The 14,861-nt window shown below is 54.5% G+C and overlaps 1 protein-coding gene across 1 annotated transcript; it reads right to left on the bottom strand.

The window, feature by feature from the left end:
• Nucleotides 1-11,872: 11,872 nt before the first annotated feature.
• On the bottom strand, nucleotides 11,873-12,802 carry LOC134509339 (olfactory receptor 14J1-like). Its single transcript, XM_063321818.1, has one exon. The coding sequence runs from the start codon at nucleotides 12,797-12,799 to the stop codon at nucleotides 11,873-11,875; it is 927 nt and encodes a 308-aa protein (XP_063177888.1). The 5' UTR covers nucleotides 12,800-12,802.
• Between the last annotated feature and the right edge of the window lie 2,059 nt (nucleotides 12,803-14,861).

Genomic DNA, 14,861 nt, shown 5'->3' on the forward strand with positions numbered 1-14,861 from the left:
CAGGAGGTAGCTGATATTGTCTGCTGACAGGAACTAGAGGAAACAATCTCATCTGGTTTTGCTTTGCTTCTGCCTGTGGCCTTTGCTTTTCACTTTATTTTTCTTTTATCCTTTTCTCCACAAACACTCTCCCCCTCTGTTAAGTTACCTTTATCTTTACTCATGGGTATTTTCACTGTCTTTTCTCAGTTATTCATGCTGAGGAGGAGGAGTGAGGACCTCCCATGGCTTGGTGGGCACCTGATGGCCAGCCATGCATAACCCACCAGTCATCCTTCCCAACTCTCCTGCTACCAACAGTGCTAACTGGGTGAGATTCCTCAAGGGCTCCCCACAACTTGGCATCATCCACAAATGAGCTGAAAGTGAATTTCTCGCACTGTAGAGAGAGATGATACAAACATTCCACAGTGGTGGTCAAGGGTTAGTCAATGAGGGACGCCATTAGTAATTGGCTGCCAGGAGGACTTTGTACCAGAGATGACATTTTAACATTATTGTTCAGACCGCTTCCCACCCAAGCACGGTGAGAGGAGCAGCTGGAGAAAGTCTTCACCTGGGCAGGAGAGCTTTCCCAGGGTGGAACTTCTGATGCACACATGGGACGCCAGCACTAATAGGAAGGAAAAGACTGGGTCTAAAAAGAAGGTTATGAAATCAAAGGCCATGAGTGTCATGCTTTCACTGCAGGGGCATTCCAGCATTGGGGCAAAACAACAGAAGAAGTGGTCCGGGACATCAGGGACACAAAATGTATCTGGAAAAAGAACAAAATGACACCTGTAGATGACAGAAATCCCCCTAGCCAAGGTGCAGCCCTCTTATGGAGACAGCCCTTCCAGTTCCCGAGCCTTGCCGAGAGCAGGGGGTGGCATACAGCCCAGTACTCATCGTAGGATGTGGCCACCAGCAGGAAACACTCCGTACATGCCAAAGGTGCGGGAAGTAGCACAAATATTGCTGCGAGCAGAGATTGTGCTGTCCCCAGTCAGGGGACAGTCAGGGTGGTGCCGCTGGAGCAGGTTTCACAGTTTTCCAGGAGCATGCCCATGATGAGGAGGGTGTTCCCAACCACAGTCACGGGGCAGGTCGTGAGGAAGAGAGGAGGAAGAGATGGGAGGACAACTCTGAGTGAGACCATTTGTTTCTCTGTCTGGTGCTTAAAAAATATTGTGATCGACATTGAGAGAGGTGAAACGTGGAGGGGTGTGTGCCTCTGGCTGCATTCCTACTGCCTAGACGTGCTCTGTGCTTTGTGAGAGGTGAGAAATGCCATCTTCTGGAGGGCAATGCCGCTCACGCCTGCAGAACCCTTTCTGACTGCACAGGGGAGATGCCCCACAGAGGTGCTTCTGTCACACCGTGTAATCAAAGGGACAGGCCATGAAGAGAGGGGAGGGTGAGGTAGCACACAGGCTGTTCCTGGAGGCACACCCAGCACTGTCAGGGCTCTGGCAGGGCTGTTCAGAGACACGAGTCCTTCCCTGGCACGGGCAGAGGCCCTGCAGCAGACTCCCTGGCCTCCTGTTGCCACTCCCAGAGGCTGGCAGCCCCTCAGCCCCGCGCTGTGTCTCCCTGCTCGGCACCTCTCTGAGATGCCCCACAGCGTGAGGAATGGACACAGGGACCTGGGGTCAAGGAAGCCCATCCCAGTGCTGCATTCAGGGGGTTTCCCTGGGGACGTTACTCTCCAAATGAAGTGACCTCCAGATGTGTCTGTCCCACAGGCCTTCAAGGAACCCCCAGGAATAGCTGATGGTGTTTGTGCTCTCTCAGGTTCATCTCCCCACACGCACATGATGTGCATGCTTACATCTCATTCCTACGATACAAACATGAACAACTTTGGAGGGACAACCAACCTCCCCAAGCTGGGACGAGAGGCCAGTGCTAGAAATGGTGGTTGTTACTGGAGAGGTGTGTGAGGATTGCCCTGGGGCATCTTACCCCTGGTGTCCAGCACACACAGGGACAGAGAAGAACCTGCTCTGCTGGCCCTTCATGTCTTTCCCAGGAGCCCTGGCTGAGTGAGGAAGCTGCCGCTTGTCCCCAGCCTGCACACTCACACAGTTAAGCTGCACACAGGTGTTTTCCCTTGCAGGGCACTTTCCTGGGCATTTTCTTGACAGCAACTTTGGAAGAAGGCCTGAGCCTTCAGGCACTGCCCTGAGGCAATGCCATGGTGTGAGGGAGGAGCTGTTGGGGAGGCCAGCTCTGCCAGAGAAGCACCCGGTGCCTGTCCCTGCCTGAGGGGACAGCACACAGCAGGAGTATGAGCTGCCAGAGCACTCGGTCCTTACAGCAGCGCCAGCGCTCAGCAGGAGAGTGTGGAAACAGAGAATAAGTCTGAAAAGAAGGCGGCTGGTGCTCCCTGACAGTGCTGCTGTGCTGAGACACTTTCCCCTCCACCTCTGCTCACAGGCATAGCCCTGCAGCTCCAGAGTGAGTTCCAGAGGAAGGATCTTGGGCAAACAAGTCACTAGAAGGTTCTTTATTTTGCTTAAATACACAGAGAGCACAGGTCCTCTTCTACAACGTCTGTGGGATTCACAAATTAAGACAGATGCATAATTAGCAAGTGCAAAAATGATGAGAATTCTTTGTGGACAGCATTATACAAAGAAAAACAATGACACAATCACAAACTCAAACAAAACCCAAGAAAAATTACAGAAGATGGGGTTGCCCTGTAACGAGGGACATTAGGAGTGATTTCCAAAACAGGACAGTTTACTGCTTCTGGTCGTCAATTTCCACAGGGCGTCCTTGAGCTCCTTGTTCCTCATGCTGTAGATGAGGGGGTTCACTGCTGGAGGCACCACTGAGTACAGCACTGCCACCACCAGATCTAGGACTGGGGAAGAGATGGAGCGGGGTTTCAGGTAGGCAAATGCTGCAGTGCTGAGAAGCAGGGAGACCACGGCCAGGTGAGGGAGGCACGTGGAGAAGGCTTTGTGCCGTCCCTGCTCAGAGGGGATCCTCAGCACGGCCCTGAAGATCTGCACATAGGACAGCACCATGAAAACAAAACAACCAAAGCCTAAACAGACACTAACCACAAGAAGCCCACCTTCTCTGAGGTAGTCTGAGTCTGAGCAGGAGAGCTTGAGGATCTGGGGGATTTCACAGAAGAACTGGTCCACAGCATTGCCCTGGCAGAGGGGTAGGGAAAACGTATAGACAGTGTGCAGCAGAGCATTGAGAAACCCACTGCCCCAGGCAGCTGCTGCCATGTGGACACAATCTCTGCTGCCCATCAGGGTCCAGTAGTGCAGGGGTTTGCAGATGACCACATAGCGGTCATAGGACATGACAGTGAGAAGAGAAAACTCTGATGTAGCACAAAAAAATAAAAAAAAAGACCTGTGCTACACATCCCCAGTAGGAGATGACCCTGTTGTCCCAGAGGGAATTGACCATGGCTTTGGGGAGAGTGATGGAGATGGAGCCCAGGTCAAGAACCGAGACGTTGAGGAGGAAGAAGTACATGGGGGTGTGGAGGCGGTGGTCACAGGCGATGGTGGTGATGATGAGGCCGTTGGCCAGGAGGGCAGCCAGGTAGATGCCCAGGAAGAGCCCGAAGTGCAAGAGCTGCAGCTCCCGTGTGTCTGCGAATGCCAGGAGGAGGAACTGGCTGATGGAGCTGCTGTTGGACATTTGTTCACTCTAGGCATGACAGACTGTTGAAAGAGAAGATATTGAGAAGTCATGACAGACTTCTTTGAGCCTATCCTGTGCTGTTTCCCAAAAAATCCCCCCATAATGACTTCTCTTCCTTTGTAATTGAGCTCCTTTTCTGAGATCAGGTTTGTGCTGCTGGAGAGGCAGACATCCTTCTCTTTTCATTGGCTTTAGCCTGAACACTAAAAAAAAATAAAAATGGAAAAAAGGGCACTCTGCCCTTTTGTCCACACGAGTGACCTGCTGGTCACCACACAGGCATCCTCTGCTTACCTTTTCTCCATTGGAGAATGGTCTTATGAACAACATCCTTTAAGAAGAAAATGGCCTTTTGTGAGTGTGGGAGGGTCCATTTTCAAAGTCGGTTTCTCCCGTCTGGTTTCTCTGTCCCTGTGCAGCCGAGCAGAGAGGGATGCAGCCGGGTGGAGTGGCTCTCTGCTGCCTGGAGCTGCCCCTGCCAGGAGCTGCTTCTCTCTGCCCAGGTCTCCTCCCTCTCCCTGCTCCCACAGCCCATCCCACCCGCTGGGGGCTCAGCTCTGCCCTGCAGACCCCTCCTGGCAGCAGGGCACTGCCCAGGGCCATCTCCCTCTTTGTGGCTCCTCAGGAGGAGATGAGAGAAAGCCTGATGCTGGAAGCAAAGGTGCTGCTGGTGCTGTGTGTAGGGAGAGGAGGGGGTGAAGGCGCTTTGTGAGCTTTCTGGCAGATCTGCTGATCCCTCAGTGTAATGGTTCTGCAGTCTCAGTGACTTACTGAAACTTGACAGCTGCTTTCCCTTTCTCCTCTAGAACAACCTGAGAGCACAGACCCTGGAAAGGTCTTCATCTTTCAGGTAGCCCTTGCTTTGACCTTTCTGTTGAAATGCTGCCTCTGCTGATGTCCTGGGAGTGATCTGGAGCTGTCAGCCGCCCTGATCCATATGGCACTCTCTTGAATGCAGTAGGACCCTGGTCTGACAGTGATCGTTCCTTCCAACTAGAGCCTCTCCACACAGAAGCTCCATGTAGAGCTTCCTGGGCAGGCTGAGAGCTGACCCTGGCAGGTGGCAGAGTCCCTGCCCCGGCACAAAGCCCCCTGGGGTGCAGGGACCCGGCTCTGAAGGACAGCCCTGGGCACCCCTGGCTGCACACCCACTTTCACCACTCTTTACCTTTTCCAGGGAGAAGGCAGCTGTCATGCCCTGTGCCTCTGATGGCGCAGCAAGGAAGCCCTGATCTGGAGAATGTCCTCCTCCTCCACAGTAGAGAAGTTGGGAGAATCCTCCTGAGAGATCCCAGAGGCTGTGGGATGTGCCAGCTTCAGGAGATCATTCCAGGAACCGCAGCTGCTTTCCTTTGTGAAGATTTCTCCCCCATTAACTCTCAGCATCCTCCCCCTCCAGTCTACCTTTAATCTCTCTCTGCCTCCCTCCTCTCCTCTCCTCTCGGGTGCCTGCAGGCAGTGCCCTCAGCCCTGCTGCGCTTGGCAGAGGAGCTGCTCCTGGGCAGAGCTGTCTCTCTGCAGCGCTGCCCGCTTGCCATCAGCTCCCTCCATGCCAGGAGCCCAGCCCAGCTCAGCAGCAGAGGACCAGCCCGAGGCAGCCCTTTCTCTGCCCCCTCGGGGCTCCCTCCAGGTGTCCCTGGGGCTCCAGGGGAACCTGCTGGGAAACAGGATGAAGTCAGCACTGATGTCCCCTCCCTCAGCTGGGGACAGACACTTCTTTCCAGCTGATGCATTTCTCAATCAGAGACAGATTGAGGTCCAAGAACAACTTTTTTTCTCTTCTTCTTTTTTTTTCCTTTTTTTTCTTCTTAATTACACAGGACACCCAGACAATGCCAGGGAGGAATCTTCTTCACCTGTCTGAAGAAAAGGGATTCAGCTGAGTCAATGGAGGCCCCTCATCCTGGGCTTGTAGTCCTTGGGCTAAAAAAGGATTTAGCTCCATCCCAGGCACACCACAAACCCCCAGGAGGTGGGATTCCTTTTGCATCAGTTCACATGTGCCCAAAATAGGATCCTGCATGTGAGCTCCTTGTCTCAGCTCCCTTGCTAATGAGTGCAGATGGATGACAGGAGTCAGATGTTCAGACAGAGTCACCTGGGGACATATGAGGTGACCAAGATGCATGCTGGTCACTGCAAGCTCTAATGTTCATAGACACAGAGCAGCATCTGGGGACGTCTTGGAGACTAGTGGGAAATTCCTGTGGCCAACCTCAATGACAGAAGGTGCCCACACGTAGGACATGGGAACCTGTAACTCTTCCTTATGTCCAGGACAGCCCATAGAGGGACTCAGCTCACCAAATGGAGTCATGTGGCTCAGGGACAGCTGAGTCTCTCCCATTCTAGCAGCAGTCTCATGTGCATCCCCTCATTGCCTAACCTAACTCAGGGCAGCTGAATCTTCATTTAACTGACACATTCAGGCCTGTGGTGCTCTGGGAGGTGCCAGGGCTCTGCAGCACAACTGCACGCAGCTGACATGGACAGCACAGGTCCTGTACAGGAACCCCGTCCCCATCCAGACTAGCTGTGGGACAGGCATCCCCCAGGGCATCTCAGACAGGGGCACTGCCTTTGGGCCACTGACTGAATCCCACCACTGCACTGACGCAAGGGCTGTCCCTTCTCTTTACGGTAGATGCCGGGCAGGGCATGAAAACCCAGCACATCACACCAGGGTCTCCACACGTGTTCCTTCACTCTCAGACTCTGCTGGTTCTTCTCTCCCCTATAGGTTTAACCATCCCCTTGATGATACAGCCATGGCTCAGGCCAATGAATTTCACGGTGGGCCTGAATCACAGGATGTCCACGCTCAAGGACATTGTTATCATCATCTCTTCCTTCCTGAGATCAGCTTCACCTCCAGCACAGGCCCTCAGGGCTGCAGAGACACAACAGACAGCAAAGCCCTCTCCTGCTCACACTGCACAGCCCAGCTCTGTTTATCTCTGGCCCTTCAGAAAGCAGGGTTTGATTTCTTTGAGAGGACCTCCTTTCTTCTTCGCACGCCTATCTCCCATCCACTCAGCTCTGAAGCAAAGCCTTTGCACACTTGAGGTCTTGGGGCCTTGGAAGCAGGTTTCCCTTTGACAAATCTAATCTCAGCCCAGATGTGCCACAGCTGAGATGCTGCAGCCCGGACATGGGGAAACAGGAAAATGATGGGGAAGCTCCCTAGAAAAAAGGCAACATGCAAGAGGTGGATGGAGGGATTAAAATAAAAAGGAGGAATTCAGAAATACAGTTGGATTTAGAAAGGCAGAGCTCACGCAGAGCTAGAACACGTGCGAAGGAGTTCAAGGGCACAAGGATGAGCTGTTCCTCCTTCAGGAACAGTTAAAGAAGAAACAAAGATATTGTGTGGCCACTCTTGAATCTGCTAAATGTAGGCCTGGCTGGGTGTGAGGTACTCTTGGCCTCAGTCTTCACCAGAAGGTGAAGAACACCACGTGAAATCCAGCAGTGATTGGTCAAACCTTGGTAGTCCATTGGACCTGACGGGATGAAGCCAAGGATGTTGAGAGACCAGGCTGATGTCAGAGCAGGGCTGCTCTGATCCGTTTTGGAAGGCCATCATGACTGGAGAAAGCAAAGAGCAACACTTTCACATATCTTCTCAAAAGAGCTGAGGCCTGAGCGGGGCAATGACAGGCTGCAGGGACAGAGGCCAGGGGCTGCATGGCTGGGCAGCAGCTCTGTGGAAATGGCCCTGGGGCTCCTTGAGTTTCATTAGGCAAAACACAAGCCAGGGGCAAGGGCGTCCAACAGCGTCTGGGGCTGTATGAGCAGGAGCACAGCCAGGAGAAGTGATTATCCTGCTCTGCTCAGCACCTTTTACACCACACCCTGCCCAGTGACAGTGAGACAAGGGTCAACAGGAACTAGCCCACGGGAGGGCCACCAAGGTGGTAATCCTTCCATTGTCCTTCAAGTGTTTGTGTGAGTTCCCTAACAATATCAGTTACCACTACAGCAAGAGAAGCATTCCTCTGCCAAAACAGAAATGTCTGCACTGGAGCAGTCCACATCTGGGCAATGCCAGTGGCATGAGAATTTGCAATATAGAGCATGACACCCAGTCCACAGGGATCTGAAGTGTTTCAGATGAAGGCTGGTCTTGCAAAGGTCATCCTTTGTGTCCCCAGCTGGCATGGACACTGCTGCCCTCTCTGGAGAGTGGCAGAGGCTGGATCCCCTTCTCAGGACAGACTCCTCGCCAGGATGCCACAGGCAGGGCGGAGCTCACCTGGTTCTTCCTGACACTTCACTTGGCATCCGTTTGGATATACTTGGTGCTTTTCTGTTGCTCCTCTTTCTGCGCAGATGGTCATAAAAAGACAACCATTCCCTAAGAGATGGTCAAAAAGGCCCTGTTATGTCCCGGAAAGCTCACCACGAGTGCTGGAGAATGTGAGGAACATCGTAAAAAAGCACCTAGAAGATCCAAAGTGCTCAAGGCCTCTTCCGAAGACTGAGTGGCTCCGAGCAGCAGTGATTGGCCGTGTGGGAGAGAGAACTGGGGGATGTCAGTGAGAAACGAGGGGATAGCCGATGGCTTTAGCGAATCCTTAAAACCGTGTCTAAAACCAGCAATGGAAAAGGGCTGATGTCTGTGGTTGGAGGTTGAGGAAGAGGATTGTCCCAGGAAGGCGGCAGGGAGGAAGGCCCGTCCTGTGCAAACCAGGGAAGAGAAGGGATGTTTCCAGCTTGTGTGCATGCCTCAGCCTGGCCAAGGGGGAATGCCCACGGCTTGGGGTAGCTGTGCCCAATGAGCTGACCTTGCTTGCACAGGGAGAGAGCAGTGTAGGTGCAGCAGTGAGGGACTTCAAGGCAGAAAGAAGCAAGGAAATACCAGGGGGTGTCATGCAAAAGTGAGCTAAGTTGAGTTTTGATTCTGAGGCAGAAGAAGGAGGAGGAGGATGTGCTGTTTGGTGCTGGGATGTGGAGCTCCATAGAGGATTCCAGGAACTCTAGGGCTTGGAAATCTTGTGTAATAAATGAGCATTAGCAGGCTTTGGATGAAATGGGATGGGTTGTGGGGGACTCAGAGGCACTGGCAAATCCTAAGAAAACCCCAGCTTGGTGTTGGAAGCAAGGAAGCAGGCACAGGACAGTGGAGCTGTGGTGGGGATGGCCAAGGGCCTTGGTGGGGCTTTCACACCGCAGCAGAACAGAGACCCTTGTCTGCTCAGCTATGGCTTCTGTCTCTTCCTCTCAGCCCCATGAGAAGACACCGGGTCCTTAAAGCTCCGGCAACTCGTTGCCTCCTCACCCACCCTCCACAGAGCCTGGGATGTCCAAGCAAGGAGGTCAAGTGAATTAAATTCCTGATTTTGAAGAGCCAGTACTGCATTAATCCAAACGTTTTTTGCATTACAGGAATGTCTTCAGAAAGAGTCTGCACCCTCTAGACCCATGTGGATGGGCTGGCACAGCCACCCCCAGCAGGGGGAATGCCCATCTCCTAGGCTGAGGCACACAGTCAAGATGCAAACCTCTGCAATGTCCGCTTGTTACAGGCCTCCAGGCAGAGTGTGACTCATTTCGCATGATCCTCTGAGCCTCTACCAGCTCATTTTGCTTCCTCTCCCCATCCCTGCAACTCTCAAGCCTCTGGGAGCTTTGGCTTTGCCATCCTCCCCCCATCCTGGGGACAGGTTTCCAAACGCCTCCTCTGCAGTTTCCCCTCTTGCACCTCCTGTGTGCTGCCTTTGTGCCCTGCCGCCCAGTCACTTTATACCAGCAGCCTCCTGAGATGAGTGTTTCCCTTCATGGGCATTCCAAGACATCATTCTTGTGCTTGGAGGAGGCTGTGCTGCAACGCCTATAGGATTTCCCCAGCTCCTTCACCCTTCAAAGCTGCTTGCCATGGCACCGCTTGGATCAGTCCCCCCAGTACATCAAAAGTCTCCTCTGGAGCCACCCATGCGTCTTCCTCTGCTGGCCTTCCTCACTCTTCTTTGGCATTTGGGAGCCTGCTATTTCCTGGTCACTCCAGCAAGGCTGACACTTGTTATCACATCCCTGACCAGCCCTTCCTTGTTGGCCAGGACCAGGTCTAGGTGAGCATCACCCTTCCTGGCCCACCAGGCAGCTCTGCTAAGAAGGTGTGTCAAGATCCTCCAGGCTGCCGGCATCTTGTTTCTTTGCCTGGCCAGTGAATGCCTGGGCAATTACTGTTCCCCATAAGAACCTGCTCATTAACCTGGAGACTTCTTTGAGTTCCTTTTGTTTGGTGGGTTGGAAGGGGGCGGGGGATGGGGATGGGCAGGGCGGGGCAGGGTGTGTGCGTGAGGGGGGCTCGCACAAGCCCTGCCCTGCAGCTGGGTCTCAGTCCTGCTCCCACCCCCTGAGACCTGCCACCCCGGGTGCCCCGGCAGGGAGGGTGGCTGCTGCTCTCAGCGGTGCCAATCGCTGCCCGTACCTGGACAGGATTCACACAAGGGTTGGTAGGGGCCAGGGGGGTGCCGAGGGCCTGCCAAGGAGGAGACGCTCTCGGAAAACCAGAGGACGTTTCCCAGAGCACCTCTGAAAAGGAGCCTGCAGCAGGACCTGGGCGCCGGGAGACTGCACCGCCGTTCACCCTGGAATCGCCCTTGGACCACAGCGGAGGTCCCGAGTCCTGGGAGCAGGATGCCCTGCCCGGGAGAAAGACCAAATGCCAATGAGTGAGGACTTCAGAGAGGGGCAAAGGGAAAGCTTTGGAACAGGCCCGCGTTCTCCATTTGTTTTCTTCCCCTCCTCAAAACATTTGCCAACGTTTCCCTCGGCTAGAGGCGCTTCCAGCACAGGGAATGCCCCTGGGAGTGATTCCTATGGGTTATCCTGGGCATTGGCCCCGCATCATCCCCTGTGTCTCTGCCTGGGGGGTTGGAGGGTGGGTTTAGAGGGGATTGGGGTGGGGTGGCTTTGGGGGTGGGGGAGGGGTGTGGGAGCTGGGGGTGAGGCACGCGGGGGCTCGCCCAAAGATTCGCAGGAGGGTTTGTAGGGGCTGGGGAGGGGGTTGAGGGGGGACTTAGGGCGTGGGGGTGGGGGGAGTGGGATGGACGGTGGCCCGTGAGGGGGTTTTGCAGGAGGATTCGCACGAGGCCTTGCACCAGGGTTCAGCGGGAGCTGGGGGTGTTGGGGGGTAGGGGAGGGGGCTCACACGAGTGCTGGCACAAGGGCTTATAGGGGTTGGGGGGGGTTGGGGGTGGGATTTGAGGTGGAATTTGGGGGGTGTGGGAGGGGGTGGGTGATGGTATGTGAGCGTTGGCACGAGGGCTTGTGGGGGGTGGAAGATTGGGGTGTGGGGAGGGGGCTGAGGTGGGGTTTAGGGGCTGGGGGAGTGGAGGTAGATGTCACGCAAGGGGACTTTGCACGGGGGTTTGCATGAGCGTTCGTGGGGGGCTGGGGGTGCTGTGGGTAGTGGCGGGGGCTGAAGGGGCATGGGGAAGCTGAGGAGACATTTTGGGGCCTTGCGGGGACTGAGGGGCCCCAGAGTGATTTCAAGGGGACATGGGGGGCTAAGGGGACATTGGTGAGGGTGTATGGGGGGCTGAGAGCACATTGGGGGGTGTTTAGGGGGCATTCTGGGTGGCTGAGGTGACACTGGCGGGGGCGAGGGGGCCTCAGGGCACCCATAGACTGCCCAGCATGCCCTCAGGGGAAACTGAGGCACGCACAAGCCTTGAGGGTGGTGGTGGGGGGTGTCCTGGAGGACATGGCTCCAGGCCATGGCTCCAGGGAAGCAGCAGCCCCGACTCGCAGGCGGCACAGACAGAGTGCCCAGCGAGGCAGCCAGGGGCAGCCCCAAGGGTCTCTGGGGCTGATCCTCCATGGGGCAGATGGACATTTGCCTCCTGAACCCCTCCTGCATGCTGGGGCTGCTCACCCAGCTCCAGAGGGTAGTGAAGAGATGGGAGCTGAGACTAATAATTTTTCCAGATATCTTTATTGAGCTTATCTAAAAAGAGAGCCTGGATCCATATCTAAATGAGGGCTTTGGGTCAAGGAAAAAAGAAGTAGGAAGCCAAGAATTATAACAAAGTTCTAGAATAAAAAAACCCAAAACATATAAAAACAATCAAACGAACAAAAAAACCCCAATAACAACAAAATAAACCCACAAAGAGAAAGTAAAGAAACATTTGAAGGAAAATTAGTCCTGCTTTTTCCTGAGATGCAGTGGGAGCTCCATTGGGACAGTGGACACCTTATTAATCTAAAGAAGATTGTATTCAAATAGTTTCCTCAGGGCGCCCTTGAGCTCTTCGTTCCTCATGCTGTAGATGAGGGGGTTCACTGCTGGAGGCACCACTGAGTACAGCACTGCCACCACCAGATCGAGAACTGGGGAGGAGATGGAGGGGGGCTTCAGGTAGGCAAAGATGCCAGTGCTGACAAACAGGGAGACCACGGCCAGGTGAGGGAGGCACGTGGAAAAGGCTTTGTGCCGTCCCTGCTGAGAGGGGATCCTCAGCACGGCCCTGAAGATCTGCACATAGGACAGCATGATGAATACAAAACAACTAAAAGCTAAAAAACAACTTAATATTAGAAGCCCAGCTTTCCTGAGGAAGGAGCCTGAGCAGGAGAGCTTGAGGATCTGGGGGATCTCACAGAAGAACTGGTCCACAGCATTGCCCTGGCAGAGGGGCAGGGAAAATGTACTGGCCGTGTGCAGGAGAGTAGTGAGAAACCCACTGCCCCAGGCAGCTGCTGCCATGTGGACACAAGCTCTGCTGCCCATCAGGGTCCCGTAGTGCAGGGGTTTGCAGATGGCAACGTAGCGGTCGTAGGACATGACGGTGAGAAGATAAAACTCTGCTGCAGCACAGAAAAAGAAAAAAAAGACCTGTGCTACACATCCCCAGTAGGAGATGGCCCTGTTGTCCCAGAGGGAATTGGCCATGGCTTTGGGGACAGTGGTGGACAGGGAGCCCAGGTCAAGAACCGAGAGACTGAGGAGGAAGAAGTACATGGGGGTGTGGAGGCGGTGGTCACAGGCGATGGTGGTGATGATGAGGCCATTGGCCAGGAGGGCAGCCAGGTAGATGCCCAGGAAGAGCCCGAAGTGCAAGAGCTGCAGCTCCCGTGTGCCTGCGAATGCCAGGAGGAGGAACTGGCTGATGGAGCTGCTGTTGGACATGTGCTGCCTCTGGGTGTGGAGCACTGAACAAGGAGGAAAGAACAGTGAGAATTTAGGGGCAACTTTTCTGAGCAAAATCAACACCATTTCTCATACTTCACACTCTCTGCCACTTTTCCATTTCCATGAGATCATTCAGCTCTGTGGCCTGAGCTCAGACTGTTTCTGGCCGACTGTGCCAGGAGGAGCGGGACCTCTGCCCGCTGGCTGCCCAGGAGTCAGCCCTGCTCTGCAGCAGCAGATTCGTGGGAATGGGGTGGCCAGTCCTGGTGTTCCAATTTGTCAGATAAACCTCTCCTCATGGAAAAAGGGCTTGTCCGTCTCTGCACTCCCATTGCCATGAAACCACAGTTGCAAGAGTGTTGGAGAGAGGTTCTTCTACAGCTCTCTCCCATCTCAGCTGGAGATTCTCTTGCATTTCAGAAACCCTCACCATTTCTGCTGCATTCAGGGACAGCAAAGGGAGTCCTGCCAGGCAAGGGGATTGTCTGAGGGTTAGTGCAGAGAGAGGGGAGCTGGTCTGTCCCTCTGTCTTGTTCCCAGCTGCCCTCTGCTTGTGCCTTTCTGAGACAGAGGGGAATCGCACTCGCGTGTTGACATGGAAAGACACCAGGCACTGCTGAGAGCAGAGAAACCCACTGCCGAGAGCTCAGTGTCTCACCCTTTCTCAAGGTCTCAGCACCCCACTTCTCGCCAAGGACACACATGGCTCCTTTCACAAACCCAGCAGCGTTTCCTTGGTCGTAGCGTCTCTGCGCTTCTCCACAGGGCATTCAGGTAACAGCAGGATGCTCCAGGACAGACTGGCATCCTGGAGGGCAGCTCAGTGCTTGGAAGGACACCCCAAGGAGATACCCAAGTGTCCTAGTGATGGTATGTCAGAAAGGGAGAGTCAGCTCATTCCCCAGCCACATAGACTACTTTGCCCACAGCCCCACGCGTTAGAGGAGAGCTTGGACACTTCATTCCCAGGGAAACACTTTCATGGGAGAAATCACTAGACCGGTGCCTGACTCGGCTGCTGCAACTCCCATCCCCAGAGAGCCTGGCTGAGAGAACAAGACGACAATCACAATATCACAAACAGGTGGAGAAACAAGGGAAAACGCAGTGATGGTCTGGCTGAGAGAGGCCAGGGCAGAGACAGCCGGGCACTCAGGACAGCGTTACCCTCACCCAGATGTTCACGCCACATCCCAGACAACAACTGTGCCTGTCAGCTGCTCTCAGTCCCTGTGTTCTGCAGAGGGAAATGGGCATGTGTCTGGAGAGCTGCCCCAGGGCTCTGCTGGAGCTCTGGCTTCACAGGTGCTTCATGCCTTGAACCACAGAGCCCTGAGGGCTGAGGCTTTGCTGGGTGGGAGAGGAGGTGAGGGGGCTTGCTCCGGGGAAGGGGTCTGCATTGGAGGGGATCATACGGAGTTTTCTGAATCCTTCCTCCCACAGCATTTCTGGTTTCTCTTTCCTCTCATTCCCTGATCATATCCCTGCTGCCGGGAGATTCTCCTCCTGGGAGGTGTTTCCCTGTCCCATGTCTTTTCCCTGTCAGCTCTCACAGACCCCATCCCAACCCCTGTGCACTCCCCTTGGCCCCACAGAAACCTGCCTGTTTGCCGGGCACTTCCTGGGTTCATGTTCCTGTTTGCAGGTGGAAAAGGGCAGGTCAGAACAACCCCGATGGGTCCAGCAGAGCTGATGCTGGTGCTGCCCATGGGCAGAGGAGTGGCTGAAGGCACTCCAGGAGGTTCCTGGCAGACCTACTGACCACTCAAAGCTACAGCTCAGGAGTCTCACTGACTTCTTCCAACTTCAGAACTCCCTAAATGTTTATCAGTTTTTGTACCTCCCCACTCTCTCACTAGGAAACAAAAATAAAATGCAAATACAGGAAAGCTCCTTATCTGTAACATAATTCCTGCCTTGAGCTTCCCCTTGAAAAGTGCCCTCAGAAATGTCCTGGGGGTGAAGTGCAGCTGAGAGCAGCCCTGACCCACGCAGCACCCCCTTGACAGCAGGACACTCTCCTGCCAGGAGCTGCCTCTTCCACCCACACCTTCTCCCC

The sequence above is a fragment of the Chroicocephalus ridibundus genome, unplaced genomic scaffold (genome assembly GCF_963924245.1).
Source record: "Chroicocephalus ridibundus unplaced genomic scaffold, bChrRid1.1 SCAFFOLD_98, whole genome shotgun sequence".
Lineage (NCBI taxonomy): Eukaryota > Metazoa > Chordata > Aves > Charadriiformes > Laridae > Chroicocephalus > Chroicocephalus ridibundus.